The sequence below is a fragment of the Ictalurus furcatus genome, chromosome 19 (genome assembly GCF_023375685.1).
Source record: "Ictalurus furcatus strain D&B chromosome 19, Billie_1.0, whole genome shotgun sequence".
NCBI lineage: Eukaryota > Metazoa > Chordata > Actinopteri > Siluriformes > Ictaluridae > Ictalurus > Ictalurus furcatus.
Window position 1 is genome coordinate 26,748,563 of NC_071273.1, and position 18,719 is coordinate 26,767,281.

An 18,719-nucleotide genomic window follows, 5' to 3' on the forward strand; every position below is an offset into this window, starting at 1 on the left:
TTTCTGAGATAAAAACATGGATGACCCAAAACCTTTTGTGTCTTAATAGTGATGAGACTGAGGATTTGCTTATTGGCTCTTCTCATCTGCTTCGTAAAGCTGGTTCACTAATGTTGAAGGTAGATGGCTCTGTTTTGGAGTTCCAAACTAAATAAAAAAATCTAGGAGATATATTTGATTCGAGTTTGTCTTTTGACCTACAATCTACTGTCAATAATTCCTTTTTTCATCTCAGAAATATCACTAGACTTCACCCTATGCTAACTTCTCCTGTGACTGAAAGGCTTATCAACGATCTTGTATTCTCTCGTAGTTATCACTGCAGTGCAGTTCTTGCTGGGGTTCCTAAAACCACACTAATTTAATAATAATAATAATAAAATTCTGCTGCTAGGATCCTGACTGGTGTCAGGAGAAATGAACACATCACTCCAATACTGAAGTCCTTGCACTGGCTCCCAGTCAGGTTTCGCCTTGATTTTAAAATCTTTACGCTCACATATAAGGCACTGCATGGTCTGGTCCCTCAGTATCTGTCTGCGTTTTTAATCTCATATTCTCCCAAGCAGCATCTGCGCTCCTCTCGATCTGGTTTACTGGATGTCCCACAGACACGGCTGTGATCTGTAATGGACGGGGCTTTCTCGTCCTAAGCTCCTAGACTCTGGAATACACTTCCTGCTCATATAACAGATGCACAGAATTTAAGCATTTTTAAATCTAACTTAAAAACTCATTTGGGTTTTAACAATGGTTTTAACCATTTTGAATTCAAGTCTGTTTTTTGTTTTTGTATCTTTTGTATTTTAATCTGTTTTTTTTTCTTATTGTGCAAAGTGCCTTGAGAAGCTGCATTAAAGGCGCTATATAAAAATAAAGATGATGATGATGATGATTATTATTATTATTATTATTATTATTAACAGCAGACTCAGGGTGGTTCCACATGTAGCTGTTTTTAAATGAACCGTACTCAGTCCTGTTAAAATGGACCTGAAATGGAAGGAGATACAAACCACTTCAGTGCTTTTGGTGTTTACATGCAAGTGACTCAAAACAGGACTCCGTTCTTTCCTAGACATTTTAGCATTGATGTGATCTCAGCCTACTTCTCCTTCACACCACAACTCCTTTCCCATAGTGTAATAGCTGTGTAACACTGAATTATGGATGATGTCATTTAAAATGTTTAAGCAGGCGTTATTCACAGTCCTTCACTCGATACGGCTCTCCAGCTCACATCACTGCTGTTGTTCTACAAGTTAAGAGTCCACTCACCCACAGTGTGTAAAGCCTGATATGGAAAGGTGATATTTACAGTAATAAAAGAGAGATGTTCCGCCTATAACCCTTTCCTTTAGGACTATTTAACCACTCTTCACTAGCACTGCTTCATTTGTGTTTGTTCTTGCTAGAAGGTGGAGTATTTTGTAAAGGTGACAAACCACAAAATGAACCAAACATGAAGTGTATTCAGACCACCTCTACACACACCAACACCTGATATGAATAAACATCATCTCTGAATACAGAGAGGTTCACACAAGTCCTGCTTCTGTGAGGGTTCCTCTGTCTATCACTTCTCTAAACTTCATCTCTGTGTGTGTGTGTGTGTGTGTGTGTGTGTGTGCGTGTGTGTGTGTGTGCGTGTGTGTGTGTGTGTGTGTGTGTGCGTGTGTGCGTGTGCGTGTGTGTGTGTGTGTGTGTGCGTGTGTGTGTGTGTGTGTGTGTGTGTGTGTGTGTATGTGTGTGTGTTAGTTTCTTCTCCAGGTGATCTTTCCTGAACAGAGAGATGAAATCAGCAGAGAAACTCGTCATCGTTTGTTTTCTGTTTAAAGGTTTGTGTAGAATTTATATTTAATGTGTGACCTGATAACGTAAGTGTGTTAAACTCAGGCAGTAACTGAACCAGTTTGGTGTGATTCTGTAACACAACTGCAGTTTGGAGTCAATATTTCTACACACTTTATATAAATGCAGCGTGTGTGTGTGTGTGTGTGTGTGTGTGTGTGTGTGTGTTTGCAGGTGTTTTGTGTAGAGAATTCTCCATCAGTCTACCAGAGAGTGTAGAAGCTGTGAGAGGACTCTGTGTTCTCATACCCTGCAGTTTTGAGATTGAAGAACAATATGATGGAGATCTCCAGACAGATCCTACAGGAATCTGGTTAAAAGACGGCACTGATGCTAACACTAACAGAGTCTTTAACTCTAAAGTAACTAAAGAGAACAAGATTGAAGGGGAAATTATAGGAGACCTCCGCATGAAGAACTGCACCACCGTCTTCTACAACATCAGACAGAGTGACCGTGGAGTTTATTACTTTAGAATACAAACTTCAGGAAGCCTGAAATGGAATTATATACCTCCATCAGAGTCTGTAAGATCTTCATCAGTGTCTGTAAGAGTGGGAGGTGAGATCTGCAGCAGTGTGTGTGTACAGTGTAGCTGTAATTACACTAATGATGCACTGGAACACATTTAAAACTCATCTCTAATGTGATACTGTGTGTTTATCTCAGCTTCTCCAATCACTCCCTCAATAACACTGTATAAGGAGGATCAGGGGAAGGTGGAGGACCAAAATGAGCTGGTGGAGGGAACTTCAGTGAGTCTCATTTGCTCTGCTCCAGCTCCTCCATGTCTCTTAAAGCCACCCACTTTTACATGGAACTTCCTGCCTGAGGAGAGAAGACAGGAGCAGAACCACAACACCAGCTTCAGCTCCTCTCAGCTGAACTTCAACGCTACTCACCTTCATCATGGACTCAATTTCACCTGCACTGCCACCTACCAGCTCCAGAACAGCAACAAATCAGCACAGAGCTCTTTTATACTACATGTTCTGTGTAAGTGCTGATTAATCACTTCACATTCACTACACTTTTAATGATTCATGGAGTCTCCTAAATCCTGTTCTTCCTCCTTTAGATGGTCCTAGAAACACGTCAGTATCAGCATCTCCATCTGCTTCAGTGCTTTTGGGCAGTTCAGTGTCTCTGAGATGCAGCAGTGATGCAAACCCAGCAGTGCTGAACTACACCTGGTACAGAGAGAACGGAGAGCAGATAGGAACCGGAAACCATCTCACCATCAACACCACTGATTCTACACACAGTGGTTTATACTACTGTAGAGCTCAAAACCAGCACGGAGATCACACCTCATCTGTCCTCCTGGATGTTCAGTGTGAGTACAGTGCTGGAATATTTGTAATGCTATCACGTGGCTTATATACAGTAAACTCAGGGCTGTATAATTGCAGGAATCTCATCTAGTTTGTCCTCTGCAAGGTCCTATAGTCTTTAGCAACAATGCTGTAAGATTCACGTCTTGTTTCAGTAATTACTGTAAGCATATGCTCTTTAAGAAAAGATTTATAGATGTATTGCCAACTTTATAGCCAAATAATCAAAACAACATTCATAATGTGCAGCTAGTTATAGAAATAACCCTTTAGGAGCAAAGTGTGGGGCATGCATATAGTTATGAAATTTCTGGGGAAAAATTCTAAAAATTAACAAATTCCAAAAGCTATTGAAATATATTTTATAAACAGGCCATAAAAGGACAGAAAGGTCAAAATATATTCAAATTACTGTCATCACAGCTCTATTTCACAGCCTCCTGTTCTTCCTCCTTTAGATGGACCTAGAAACATGTCAGTTTCAGCATCTCCATCTGCTTCAGTGCTTTTGGGCAGTTCAGTGTCTCTGAGATGCAGCAGTGATGCAAACCCAGCAGTGCTGAACTACACCTGGTACAGAGAGAACGGAGAGCAGATAGGAACCGGAAACCATCTCACCATCAACACCACTGATTCTACACACAGCGGTCTATACTACTGTAGAGCTCAAAACCAGCACGGAGATCACAACTCATCTGTCCTCCTGGATGTTCAGTGTGAGTACAGTGCTGGAGTATTGTTAGCGCTAAATCATATTAACATAGACACTGAGATCTAAAATGATTAGAAACTCACAAAGTCCTCAGCCGTGTCCTGTAGTGTTTACCGGAAGCACTGTAGGACCCAAGCATTGTTTTGGATGTTATTTAAAGCATAAGGTCATTAAGTAACTAATTATATGAAACATTGCTAATGCTAGCCAAACAAACATTAGCTACATACTTTTGCCAATGCAGTGCCATCGTCTGGCCACAAAGTCTGATCTTCACAACACACGTTTGTGGAAGTGTATCATGAACAAAGGAGATTTCTGAGGATCTCAGAAAAAGAGTTGTTGAAGGTCACAAAACCAGAAAAGTGTTTGTCCTATCATCTCCCGTTTTTGGGGAAAATACTTGAGCGTGTTGTTGTCTCTCAATTGTATAATCATCTTACGACTAATAACCTCTTTGAGCCTGTTTTTTTCCCAAAACTTTCACAGCACTGAAATGGCTTTGGTCAAAGTTACCAGTGACTTGTTGATGGCCTCTGATTCTGGAGCTACTTCCATTCTCATCCTTCTTGATCTTGGAGCTGCTTTCGATACTGTGGATCATGGTCTTTTACTTACCTGCCTTGAAAGTGTTTTTGGTGTGTCTGGGACAGTTTTAAACTGGTTTAAATCCTATTTTACTGACCGTTCCCAGTTTATTTCTATGGATGGTTTCAGGTCTGACACTAGCTCTGTGCTCACTGGTGTTCCTCAGGGTTCAGTTTCAGGCCCTCTACTTTTCAATATCTATCTATATCCACTTGGGCATCTGCTGCGATCGCTCGGCCTCCGTTATCACTTTCATGCTGACGATACCCAAATCTCCATTCACTCTAAATCTGGTGAAAACATTGATGTTTGTTTTCTTTCTGAATGTATTTCTGAGATAAAAACATGGATGAATAATAATTTTCTGTGGCTGAACAGCGGGAAAACTGAAGTTATGCTTATAGGTTCCCGTCATCAAATTCTCACAGCTGGTCCACTGTCTCTGTTTGTTGATGGCTCTGTTCTAGAGACCCAAAGTAAGATGAGGAGCTTTGGAGTCATTTTTGATACGTCTTATATTTGATTCTTTTGTATAGAGCACTGTTAAAGCATCCTTTTTCACTTAAATTTATTTATTTATTTTTCTATGTACTGCTTATTTTATTTGCAGAGCTTTGAGAAGCTGCTTTTAAAGGCGCTCTTTAAAATTAAGTTGTTTATTATTATTATTATTATTATTATTATTATTATTATTATTATTATTATTCTTTTCTTTTCTTTAGCTCAGAGTATATTGAAGTCGCTCTACCATAACACCTCTATTTCACAGCCTCCTGTTCTTCCTCCTTTAGATGGTCCTAGAAACACGTCAGTTTCAGCATCTCCATCTGCTTCAGTGCTTTTGGGCAGTTCAGTGTCTCTGAGATGCAGCAGTGATGCAAACCCAGCAGTGCTGAACTACACCTGGTACAGAGAGAACGGAGAGCAGATAGGAACCGGAAACCATCTCACCATCAACACCACTGATTCTACACACAGTGGTTTATACTACTGTAGAGCTCAAAACCAGCACGGAGATCACAACTCATCTGTCCTCCTGGATGTTCAGTGTGAGTACAGTGCTGGAGTATTGTTAGCGCTAAATCATATTAACATAGACACTGAGATCTAAAATGATTAGAAACTCACAAAGTCCTCAGCCGTGTCCTGTAGTGTTTACCGGAAGCACTGTAGGACCCAAGCATTGTTTTGGATGTTATTTAAAGCATAAGGTCTTTAAGTAACTAATTATATGAAACATTGCTAATGCTAGCCAAATAAAAATTGCCGTGCCAACAATGCAGTACCATCGTCTGGCCACAAGGTTTGAGCTTCACAACACGTGTTTGTGGAAGTGTATCATGGCACAAAGAAAGGAGATTTCTGAGGACCTCAGAAAAAGAGTTGTTGAAGCTCATCAGGCTGGAAAAGGTCACAAAACCAGAAAAGTGTTTGTCCTATCACCTTCTGTTTTTGGCAAAAATACTTGAGCGTGTTGTTGCCTCTCAATTATGTAATCATCTTACAACTAATAACCTCTTTGAACCCCTTTTTTCCCAAAAATTCACAGCACTGAAACAGCTTTGGTCAAAGTTACCACTGACTTGTTCAATTCAATTCAATTCAATTTTATTTGTATAGCGCTTTTAACAACGGACATTGTCTCAAAGCAGCTTTACAGAAACAAATAAACATGGGATACAGATTTTAAGTGTGTGAATTTATCCCAATTGAGCGAGCCGATGGTGATGGTGGCAAGGAAAACTCCCTAAGATGTTTTAAGAGGAAGAAACCTTGAGAGGAACCCGACTCAGAAGGGAACCCGTCCTCATCTGGGTAACAACAGATAGTGTGAAAAAGTTCATTATGGATTTACATGAAGTCTGTTTGGCCTTAGAAGCAGCCGTAGTCCCAGCAGTCTGGAATTGGAGTAGATGAGAGCTCCATACAGAGGTAGGACATTCGAAACGGATCAGGCAGGTCCGGAGATCAGAAACGATCAGGATCTCTAGTATCTCCATAAAATCGTGTGTGGCTCGGCAGAAGGAGAGAGGGAGAGATTATTAGGTATGCTTACTATCCTGTGATGGATTAGGCTGTGTACTTTGCGTAACAGGAAGTCTAGTCAGGGTAGGCTTGAGTAAACAAATATGTTTTAAGCCTAGACTTAAACACTGAGACTGTGTCTGAGTCCTGAACACTAATTGGAAGACTGTTCCATAACTGTGGGGCTCTATAAGTGAAAGCTCTTCCCCCTGCTGTAGCCTTCACTATTCCAGGTACCAACAAATAGCCTGCACCTTTTGATCGAACGAGGCTTGGTGGATCATAAAAAAACAAAGTTTCGCTCACGTACTGTGGTGCGAGACCGTTTAGTGCTTTATAGGTCAATAATAGTATTTTATAATCAATGCGAGATTTCACTGGGAGCCAATGTAGTGTGGATAAGATCGGGGTGATGTGGTCGTATCTTCTGGTTCTAGTTAGGACTCTAGCAGCTGCATTCTGGACTGACTGGAGTTTGTTTATGCTCCTACTGGAACATCCAGACAGTAAGACATTACAGTAATCTAGTCTAGAGGTGACGAAAGCATGAACTAATATTTCTGCATCATGTAGTGACAATATATGTCTTATCTTAGAAATATTTCTGAGATGAAAGAAGACTATCCTAGTAATATTATCTACATGAGCATCAAATGATAGACTGGAGTCAATAATCACTCCAAGGTCTTTTACTGCTGTACATGATGAAACAGGAAGAACATCCAGAGTCACTGTGAGATCAGAAAGATTACTTCTAGCTACACGTGGTCCTAGTACAAGTTCTTCTGTCTTATCAGAATTACGTAAGAGGAAATTAATAAACATCCAGTGTCTAATGTCTTTTACACAATCCACAACTTTACTAAGCTGCTGTCTGTCCTCTGGCTTCGCTGAAACATACAGCTGTGTATCATCAGCGTATCATCAGCATAACAGTGGAAGATAATTCCATGTTTATGAATAATTTGACCCAGAGGTAGCATATATAAAGGAATAAAAACAGTGGACCTGTGCTGTATTAGCATCAGTAGACAGCAGAGAAGCTTATGGGTGTTTATCTAATGAGGGTGGGGCAAGCACACGCTTCCTCTGAGAAAAATGAAGCTGACGTCAGTATCTTTTCAAACTGCTCATGCAGTGTCACAGGGCAGTGTACTCTGAGGTAAGCACTAATCTGATCTATTCTACATGCATGAGCTCACAGATGCCCATGATTGGCTAATGGTGATCTGATTGACGGGCATCATCAGATTCGAGCTGATGATCTTTGGACGTTAGGGTGAACATGTTTCTGTTATGTTCTGATATTTCATCTCACTGTGTTCTGCACTATGTAGATGGCTGTGATGAGAAATAAAGATCTACTTGATTTGATGCAATTCTAAACACAAAGGCCAATTATGAGCTTTTTATTTTCAAATCAAATCAAATTTTATTGGTCACACTGGGAATTAGAAAGAAAAAAAACACTAGAAGAATTCGAAAGAAGAATAGAGAATTTTCTGAATCACAAGCTGGTTCCTGATTGGAATTGCTCAGTGCTTTAGGGTTACTGACTCTGAGGATGGTAGAGACGTGTTGTTCAGCTCAAACACCGAACTCTTCACCTTCTGTCAAATGGTCTTTTATTTCTGATTTATTTTAATATTATCCTCTCTCTCTCTCTCTCTCTCTCTCTCTCTCAGATGCTCCTCAGCTCTCTCCCTCCTCCAGCTGTAACACCACTCAGGATTTGATCATGTGTTCCTGTGAGGTTCATGGAAATCCGTCTCCTAAACTGGAGTGGCGTGTCTCCAATCAAACTGTCCCATACTCAGAAACCACGCCCATCCAAGTGGAGTCTGTGGGCAACACGAGTTTAAGAAGATCCATTTCGTTTTCCATCCCTCTGTCCGTTAAGGACACGCCCACTCTGCAGTGTGTTGGCTCCAATAATCTGGGCATCGCCTCTCAGGTCTACTTCTTTACAACTAAGGCTCAGTGCCCTGCTAAAGGTTAGAAAAAATACATTCACAATTTTGTTCATTACTCGTTGTTGTGACTTAATAAGTCATTATAAGTCATTATTATCTCATTCATTTGAATTAGTAACTCGTTATTTTGATTAGTAACTCATTTCTAGTAGTAGTGTCATGATTGTACTGAATACAGTACAGAAATACCCATCAGCCACTGCACATCACCTGATCTCACCTCATCACATGACTGTTAATGATGGTTAATGAGCACCAGTATTGAAGTCTTGTCCTGTTTAGCACACATTGTCTAGTTTTTGTCTTTTCTTGTCGTTGTAATCTAACTCATGTCATGCTTAAGTTGTTGCTTTGCTTCACTACTCCTCATTTTGTTTTATGGTTTTTATGTTTCATGTGTTTTCACTTATAATGAACTAAATCTGCACTTGCATCCACCTCCATTACAAATCTGTGACAGTAAATCAAAAGAGTTTCTGAGGTCAAACTATGAGTTTGTCAAAATAACAAGTTATCAAGTCATCAAGTAAACATAAGAGTTACTTATTCAAAATAATAAGCACATGTAGTTGTTGAAACGAGTGTCTAAAGAGTCAAAAGTCAAAATAATCAGTTACTAAGTCAATATAATGAGCTGATATCTCGAAATAATGAGTTCAAGGTCACGGGATATGGGGGTGCCTCGGCAGCTTCAGCAAAATTTGGAGGAGTAGCAAAAATAGCAGTTAGATATAAGCATGTTAGCATGTTATTGTATCTTTTGACCAGTAGGTGGTGCTGTCAGGACTTTGTTCCATAGCCTCAGGTCATGATCCAGAAGATGGCTTCCAAGTTTTGTGTTAGTGCTCAAGGTCATTGATGAGATACAGCCTTACTTCCTGTTTGGTGGCTTCACTGTCAGATTCATTGGCCCATTAAGGGCAAACTGTTTGGAAAATTAAAAATTTCTACATTTTCATAACTTTTGTGAGGCTTACTCTGAAGATGACGTATGCCAAATTCAGCATATGACAAAATTTGTAAGAGGAGTAGCAAAGAAAAGTTTTTGACAAAATCCATTGTGGATTTTAATATAAATCTAATTAGGCAGAAACTGAAATCATATGGTGCGTTGAACCCATCTCGACCCAGGGAATTTTGGACACATGGTTCAAAAGTTATGACCATAATATACTTCCAAATTAGGACAAAATTTGAGCTGATGGTGGCAGCACTTGGCCCAAATTTATTCAGAATGTTCCTTAGCCCCTCGCCAATCAGTGTGCCAAATTTCACAACTTTTTACCAGATGGTTCTGCCATAGACACCCTAGCCAGTACAAGAAGAAAACATACTATAACAACAGGGTGCCTATGCACCTTCAGTGCTTGGCCCCCTAATATTAATAAAAGTTTTTTGAATAGTTTTTAAGCGATTTGTGAGCAATTACTCATTTTATTTAATTTATTTATTAATGAACGACACAGTGAACTTTTACCTGTTTAATGTTATGGAGTGAGACTCGAGTCTTCAGGACAGAGGAGTTTACACTTCACAGTTTCTCATTAACATGCTATGCTGCATTTTTAACAATAGGAGTGAGATGGAATGACTGTATATAGCTACTATAACATAATCAATAACAGGAAGTAACTTCCTTGTTGGGAAATTCACTGACTTTTACAAAGTGCCTACTCTCACGACCACTTCTATAAATGTTAAATAAACATCTCTTAACAGAAAACTTCACCATATCATATTCTGATTTGAGAATTCATCCATAAATCATTCTCTATTAAAGAAAATGATCTGACTGTTGTTTGAGTGTGATGTTGTAGCATATGCCACATGCATGCTGCTTAACCTTTCAGCACCCCCAATGTAAAATGCCTTCCCATGTCCATGAACAAGGTATTAAGTTAAAAATTACTAAGTCAAAACTCTTATTAAGCGTTTGTAAGTCAAAATAACAAGATAATATTATGAAATAATGAGACACTCGGTCAAAATAACAGCATAGCACTTATTGGAATATTGGAACAAATGTGACTGACGGGTGTTTCTTGTTGCGCAGGTATTTCCTGTTAAATTGATTGTTTAAACAATTAATAGCTCAGAATGTCTACTCTTGGCTTGAGCCCTGGGTTTCACCTGTGAAGACTGCTGTCACGTTACCGTTTCTGGTAACGTGGAATAATAAAGCGATAGTGTACCATTTCAACCGTGTGCTTTAATAATAACCTTGTGCGCCACGTGCAACAACAATGTACCTTCCCTCTCACTTCCTGTGTTACACTCTAAAGTGTCCCACACTCCCCAGGTCTACATGCATGACAAACCAGTTACACCACATCTCCCCCTTTTAAGTTTTTCAAAACAGTGATAATTAACATAGCTCTAAACTCAGCCCTTATGCCCTTCATTACAGAACATTTCTTTGTAAACTGTAAATTTTTCCACCAAAGTAACATAGCAACAACTTATGGCATTCTCACATAAATGTCAGTATATTTTGAAAACGTCTATTTTTTCCAAACTAAATCTTTCAGTGTTTATTCCATTCTTTCATCTCTTTCTACAATTTCAACAAGTCTAATTGATGTGGTTTCACAACTTCACAGCCAGATTTGGTTCTGACTGTAGTGGAAGCTGAACCAGGTCCAGGTGTTGGTTGTCCAGGGGAAGACACAACTGTGTCTGCCGGTGTAGGCATCTGAGTGTCCTGTACACTCACAGGGTTGTCCATGGGGATAAGGTGTTGACGGTTCCTCCGAACAGTCCCATGAGGCACATCCACCAGGTATGATCTTGGTGTTGAGTGTTCCCCCACCACAGTCCCTGTTACTTTCACGTCAGTCATCGACACCTGTTCTTCCGGTGAGATGTTTCTGAGCTCATTTGCTCGGTGACGCTTGTTGAAGCATTTTAAGTCCGCACTCCTTCTCTGGCTCAAACCGGCCACCACACACTCTGCCATGCATGAGCTCTATATTTTACCACACCTTGATGCCCCTCGTGCAGCTTGCTGAGGATGTCATTTCTTAGGGCTGCAGGGATGACCAGCCTTGTCCCTTTTAACAAAAGCCCGTCTTGAACTGTGAGGAAGGCTCGCTCTGCCCAGTACAGCTTTATGGTGCCCTCACATGAGCTGAACTCTGGCCACCCATCCTGACACATGTCCATGACCTTGGAGCACACGCTGTCTGCTTTAAGATGCTCCCTCAGATTGTCCATGTAGGAAGCGCTCATCGGCATGTTTTCCATGATGCTATCCACATAGATATTTGTGCTCTCCATGAGCTCTTTGTCTCCGTGTGACGTGGCGGCCTGTAGCGGTGCTCGGGACAATGTGTCTGCTGTCCACAGGTTCTTTCCAGGGGCATGTGAGATGGTGTAAGAGTATCTCATGAGTCTCATCCTGAAACGCTGAATAAGTGGGGGTAAGGTGTTTAAAGCTTGGGCCCCTAGGAGACTTAATAGTGGCTTATGGTCTGTCTCCGGTTCGAAATGTCGGCCTATGAGAAAGTCTCTGAATCATTCACAAGCCCATGTGAGTCCTAGAGCCTCCTTCTCCACCTGGGCATATCTCTGTTCCACAGGTGAGAGACAGCGTGAAGCGTAAGCGACGGGTCTCCAGTCTCCACTACATTTTTGCAGCAGGACTGCACCTAGCCCATAAGAAGATGCGTCTGCTGACACTTTAATGTCTTTGTTTGCATCATACAGGGCTAGCACAGGTATGCGTAAAAGCTCCTTCTTCAGGCTGTTGAAAGCTTTATCTTGGTCCGCTCCCCAGTACCAGTGGTTCTTTTTGGAAAGCAGATCTCTCAAGGGTTTGTCTTTCTCTGCGAGCATTGGGATAAACTTTCCTAGTTGTTTCACCATTCCCAGGAAACTACGTAACTCACATATGTTAGTAGGCACTGCCATTTTTCTGACAGCTGCTGTTTTCGCTGGATCTGATTTGACTCCAGTTTCTGAGATAATGTGGCCTAGGAATTTTACCTCTTTTTGTGACAACTCACATTTCTCCACATTGAGGGTTATGCCGGCTTTTTCAATCTTTGTGAGGACTGCATGCAAACGGGAGTCATGCTCTTCCTGTGAGCACCCCCAGATCAAAACATCATCCATGTGGCAGACAACACCCTCCAGGCCCTCAGTAACCTCTGTAGCCATCCTGTTCTGGAAGTGTTCGGGTGCAGAAGCTATCCCGAAAGGCAGCTGATTGAAGTGAAAACGTCTAAACGGCGTGATAAACGTTGTGAGCTTAGCACACTCTTCCACCAGTGGGATTTGCCAGAAGCCCATATTGCAGTCAAGCTTTCTGAAGATACGGGCCCCACCCAGTGAGCCCAGCGTCTGTTCTACGGAAGGGAGTATGTATTTCTCCCGACACACTGAATCGTTGGGCTTGGTGACGTCGACACAGATGCAAGGGTTGGCTGTCTTTTTAGGCACCACCACCATTCCTGAGCACCAATCCGTAGGCTCCTCCACTCTGTTGATGACCCCAATCCTCTCCAGTTCCCTTTTAACTCTGGGCATTAACGGAAGGGGCACCGGTCGTGGAGTCTTGAGGGAAAAAGACACTGCATCAGCTTTCAGTTTGATGGTGTATGGCTGCTGCATTAGACCAAGACAGATGCACACCTTTGGATATCTTTTTTCATTGTCTCGATGTCAATGCTGTCCATTCGAGCTACGAGCCCTAGCTCTGTACTAGCAGGTCGGCTGACTAGTGATGAATGTAAACCTCTGATCACGTAGATCTCCTCTTCTATCTGTTTGTCTCTTTTGCATAGCATCACGTTTGTGAACCCCAGCACACCTAGTGGGGTACGTCTTGGTCCCAGTATAGGTTTCTTTGCTCTCTCAAGCATTGGCTTCTCGCTTTGATACACTGTGTTGAACACAGACTCTGGTATAACAGTCACGTCTGCACCAGTGTCAATTTTAAATGTGACCTTTCTGTCCTTCAGCTTTAAATCCACCGTCCATGGGTCTCCATGGACGGTTACTGTACCAAGGAAAATGCTGTCCTCTTCTTCTTGTATCTCATGCACTGTCTTTGATGACATACACACACGTTTGTAGTGTCCTTTTTTTCCACATGCATGACACATGACTTCATTTGCCGGACACTGTGTTTTTGCATGAGAGGTTGCTTTTCCCACATCTGAAGCATTTAGATTGTCCATTATTCTCTGCGCGCCCTTGGCTTGGTTTGTCCCTCTGTGGGTATTTCTTCTTTTTCTGGAACTGTTTACCTTTGCTCATTACTCTATCCACAGAGCATATTTCTCTTTTGCCCACAATATCACCACACAGGCTGGTCTGCTGTTGTTTAACTGCTTCAGTCTGTCTTGCCATCTCGACTGCTTTCACTAGCGTGAGGTCTTTGTCTAGGCGCAAGTTAGCTAGTCCTACTACTAGCCTGTCTCTGATTAACTCATCATGCAGCACTCCATAGTTACAGTGTTCAGCCATGGTGTATAAAGCAGTCACAAACGAGTCGACAATTTCATTTTCTCCTTGCTTTCTCATGTTAAAACGTGCTCTTTCATATATCACGTTTTTCTTAATGATGAAGAAGCTGTGCAATCCGTCTCTTACCGTGGCATATTGCTGTTTCTGGGTGTCAGATAAGTTCAGTCCTTTAAGTACATCATCCGCTTCGTCCCCCATACAGTATACGAGGGTGTTAACCTGGTTTCCATCCGCGGTTGTATGAAGATTGCTGGCTTGCTGAAAGCGCTCGAACCTTCTAATCCATTTTTCCAATTCTTGGGGTTTGGTGAACTCAAAAGGCTCCGGTGGCTACACTGTTGTTGCATGTGGCGCACGAGGTTATTATTAAAGCACATGGTTGAAATGGTACGCTATCTCTTCATTATTCCACGTTACCAGAAACAGTAACGCGGAATAATAACGAGATACCGTACCATTTCAACCATGTGCTTTAATAATAACCTCGTGCGCCATATGCATCAACAATGTACCTTCCCTCTCACTTCCTGTGTTACACTCTAAAGTGTGCCCCGCTCCCCAGGTCTACATGCATGACAAAACAGTTACACCACAACTGCATTTTATGTTTTGTTAAAAAGGATAAACACACATGAAGACCAGAGAGCTGTCTATGAGAGACAAGCAAGCCATGTTGAAGCTGGCTCCAAAAAGTAAAATAGTGGTGAAGAAGCGATGTTGGACATCCAAAATTTTACACTGAAACAGTGCTTTTTATTTTTAATAAATTTGCAAAGATTTCAAACAAACTTCTTTCACATTGTCATTATGGGGTATTGTTTGTAGAATTTTGAGGAAAATAATGAATTTAATCCATACTGGAATAAGGCTGTGACATAACAAAATGTGGAGAAAGTGAAGCACTGTGAATACTTTCTAGATGCACTGTATTTCTGTTCTCGAAGTCTTCTTCAAAATGGTGGATTGTGATACCTTCACCCTGCCCTGTGGAGATTGTTGGTGCTGTCACTGAATGTTGTTTTTGGGGTTTTCTTCACAGCTCTCACAATGTTTCTGTCATAAACGGCTATTGTTGTCCTTGGCCGACGCATGCGATGTCTGTTGCTCAGTACACCAATGGTTTCTTTTTTTTCAGGACTTTTCAAATTGTTGCATTGGCTATGCTCAATGTTTATGTAATGATTCTAGTTAATTTTCCCTCTTTTCTCAGCTTCAAAATGGCTCCCATAGGCAGCTCTCTGATCTTCATGTTGGTTTATCCTTTTTAACAAATGCAGTCTTCACAGGTGAAACTGAAGGATAAAACCAATAGTAGCTGTTCAGAGCTATTTCTTGTTTAAACAATCAATCTAACAGGACACACATGTGTAGCAAGAAACACCTGTCAGTCACATGTTACAATATTTTTGCTTGCCTACAAATTTGTGAGGTCTGATACAAAAGGTTCTATGTTTTATGTTGTTTAACATCTAGGTGTAAATGACAGGAAATAAAAGCTGAAATCCTAAACTCTAGTCTCGTCTCCATCTTTTGATCTCAAACCCAAATGTCTTTGATGTACAGCACAAAAAATGGATTGGTCTTACTGTTCCAATAGTTTTGGTGGGGACTGTAGTTGTTGAATGTTCAACTGGAAAACCAAGCTGATTATTAAACTACCTGAGATGTGTCCACCTGGATGAACACTGGATAACTGGCAGGTTCTCCATCACTCAGAACCCAAGCCAAGCTCAGTGAGAAATTACTGACAGCATTTTAAAGTCACCATGTGGCTTAGTGTTAAAGGTCTCGACAGGTGTGCACTTACGAACAAGAAGGTATCAAAGTTTATACAGATATTACACAATACCTGCATTTATATAAAATCCACTTCATTTGTTTCAAAAACACTGTGTCTGTAGTTAAAACATCTACAATCATCTATATGATTTTATATAGATGATACATACTATACATCGTAAAAACATCTCTCATCTACAAGCCCAAATATATTCCCCTGTGGTTTACACTGATGCATGCTTTAAACAGATTATTTAAACTGCCACTGAACAATTCGGTAATAGTTCTAGATTATAATAAGGTATTATTTTCTCTGTTTTATTATTTTAGGTACAGATGTGGATATTTCCTCCGTGCTGATTGGTGCTGCTGTTGGAGCTTCAGTAATGATGATGCTGTGTGGTGTATTCCTGTATGTAAGGTGTGTTCACTGTAAAAACTTTTACTTTTACACTAGGGACTGTAGGTCTGTTAACTAAAACATTATTATAGAATTAAACTCTAAATGTTTAGGCAAACGGAAGATTTAATATAATATTATGAATCAACACAAAATTGGCTTTTATATTTTCAGGACAACAAAATCTTCTGGACAAGGAGAGACAGTGAACCCCTCTGGACAAGAAGAGACAGTGAATCCTTCTGGACAAGGAGAGACAGCAGGACTGGTTTTAAATGACAGGGTTAGTGTGAAATGACACACACACACACACACACACACACACACACAGAGGTTTAACTATAGGTCACATCAGTGGCCCTTTATATTACATTTTAAAGTAAAGAATTGTATTTCCTGTAGATCGCCAATGCCATTTTACAGGAAGAAGATGGAGAGTCTGTGTATGTAAACAAAACGGATTTATCAGAGTCACTTCATTACACCACTGTCAAGTTTCCAAACAGAGAAGGAAGTGAAATCAGAAGCCTTTCTTCTCTCACTGCCAAATACGCCACCGTCCACCACGGCTCCGAACACCAAACCGAGGGAGAAACTGGAGATGCAGCAATCGAGGAGGTCCAGGAAGAACATGTGATAACTATGGACAGTATAATGATGCAAAAATCAGCTGAAGAGGAGGTAATGTACGGAAACATCACACATCAGCCAACAATGGAGCAAACTCTGGTCAATTTAGACAAAGATGAAGATGAAAAGAAAAAATCTAAAGAATCTCAAGAGGCTAAAGAAAGAGCTTCAGAGCAGCTCAAACACTCAGATGGAGCTGAAGGCATTTACGCACAAATTCAACCTCGTAAATATAAACATACATAAAAAATACAATTGTTCAGTGTTAAACAGATGTTCAGATGTTCAGATGTTGAGGCTACAAACTAAGAGCCAAAGAGTTGGGTTTTTATTTTATTAAATTTATTATTTCTATACATGTTGAATGATAAATACCTATTTACATTTCTTTTATATCTGTAAGATTGCTTGAATAGAAAAGATCAAAGATAAAAAATTGACAAAAAAGATCAAAGATTCATGCACAAACTGCATAATGGTATTGAAGCTTATAGTCTATGAACTGGAATTTATTGCTTCGAGATCATGATGTTAGTTGTGGCTTTTTTTTCACCATAAAAATATGCATGCTGGAGAACCTGGTCTGGTGGACAAGCCAAAGTTAATAACTGTTTGTTTAGTGTGTGTTTAGTATTTTGTACGCTCTGTGCTATTGAAAATAATAATAAAATAAACAGAAAAAAGCTTATGTTCGCATTCAGTCCAGTATTTATGTGGGGAAAGTTCGCAGTTTACGCAGTTTACGGGTTACGCAGCTGTTTAAGTTTAATCTGCTACGCTTACAGAGAAACTTTAAATTCATTCATCACTTGATCTAAAAACAATTTCCTCCTTGAGATAAGAGATGCCTTTGATTAAGATGTGTCTCCTCTGATGTTAGGACAAAAAAATCCTTTTGTGTCATATTTCTGTATTTAATATTGTCCTTGATTGATATTCCATAGTGTGTGTGAGTGTATTTACAGCCAAAATGTAAATATCAGCGTGACATATTGTGGTTATATTAAACTATCAGAGAGCGGCGCAGGACTTAACACTGCTCCTGACTCGAGCCGATATCACACAATAAACAGGCTTTCAAGAAAATAAATGTTGAGGACATTTATGAGCATTTTTGCATTATATACTGTATATTTTATACGCATATACATATACTGAGGTGGCAGTGTGTTAGGTGTACTGATCGAGTCATTAATAAACCATAAATTCAGTGTATGATTCCACAATATTTTACAAATACTGTTATGTTCATTGATAAGTGTTTTAAAGTTACATGTCTCTTTGTAAATATGTGTAATTACAAACATCTGTTTTGTAGGTCCTTGGTTATTAACATCCAGCTTTATATGTAATAAGAGTCTCATAAAATGAATAAAAAGGTTGTGATGAAATGTCATGTTTTTCTAGTTTTGGACAATTCTGTTTTGTAATATATAATTTCTATTATGTCAAATTATAATATCTGAAATTTAGAATGAATTGTCCAATAACCCTTTTGAGAAGAACAATAATGTTATATTAAAGCTACAAGCAGCATTTTCGGAGGTCAAGCACCCAGATTCAGTGAGCCATACATTCACAGACGCTCTACAATTCTTGCATAAGCAATCACAGGAAAGTGGAGCCGTAAATATAGACAAAGAGATTCAGGAATGGTTTGTAGTTTCACACATTTACCAGTCCATTATGGGAGAACAGTTCCTTTGATAGACAGTGCCAGAGTTCTTTTAAATTTTGTTCAGACAGATCTCAAAATGATGTGAGCAAAATTTGGAGAAGTAGCAAAAATGGCGCTTAGATGTAAGCTGTTTCAGCATGTCATTGTAACTTTTGACCAGTAAGTGGCGCTGTCACAAAATTTGTTGCATAGCCTCAGGTCATGGTCCTGAAGTCGACTACCAAAATTTGTGACATTGTGCAAAGTCGTTGCTGAGATACAGCCTCAGTTCCTGTTTGGA

At 40.2% G+C, this 18,719-nt stretch overlaps 1 protein-coding gene across 1 annotated transcript; it reads left to right on the plus strand.

The window, feature by feature from the left end:
- Positions 1-253: 253 nt before the first annotated feature.
- On the plus strand, positions 254-17,959 carry LOC128623436 (sialic acid-binding Ig-like lectin 5). The gene is made up of 10 exons (XM_053650498.1): positions 254-1,838; positions 2,026-2,412; positions 2,521-2,847; positions 2,930-3,187; positions 3,644-3,901; positions 5,277-5,534; positions 8,196-8,504; positions 16,062-16,152; positions 16,306-16,414; positions 16,534-17,959. Exons 1-10 carry the CDS (start codon positions 1,793-1,795, stop codon positions 17,005-17,007), a joined length of 2,517 nt encoding a protein of 838 aa, XP_053506473.1. The 5' UTR covers positions 254-1,792; the 3' UTR covers positions 17,008-17,959.
- The last annotated feature ends 760 nt before the right edge of the window (positions 17,960-18,719 follow it).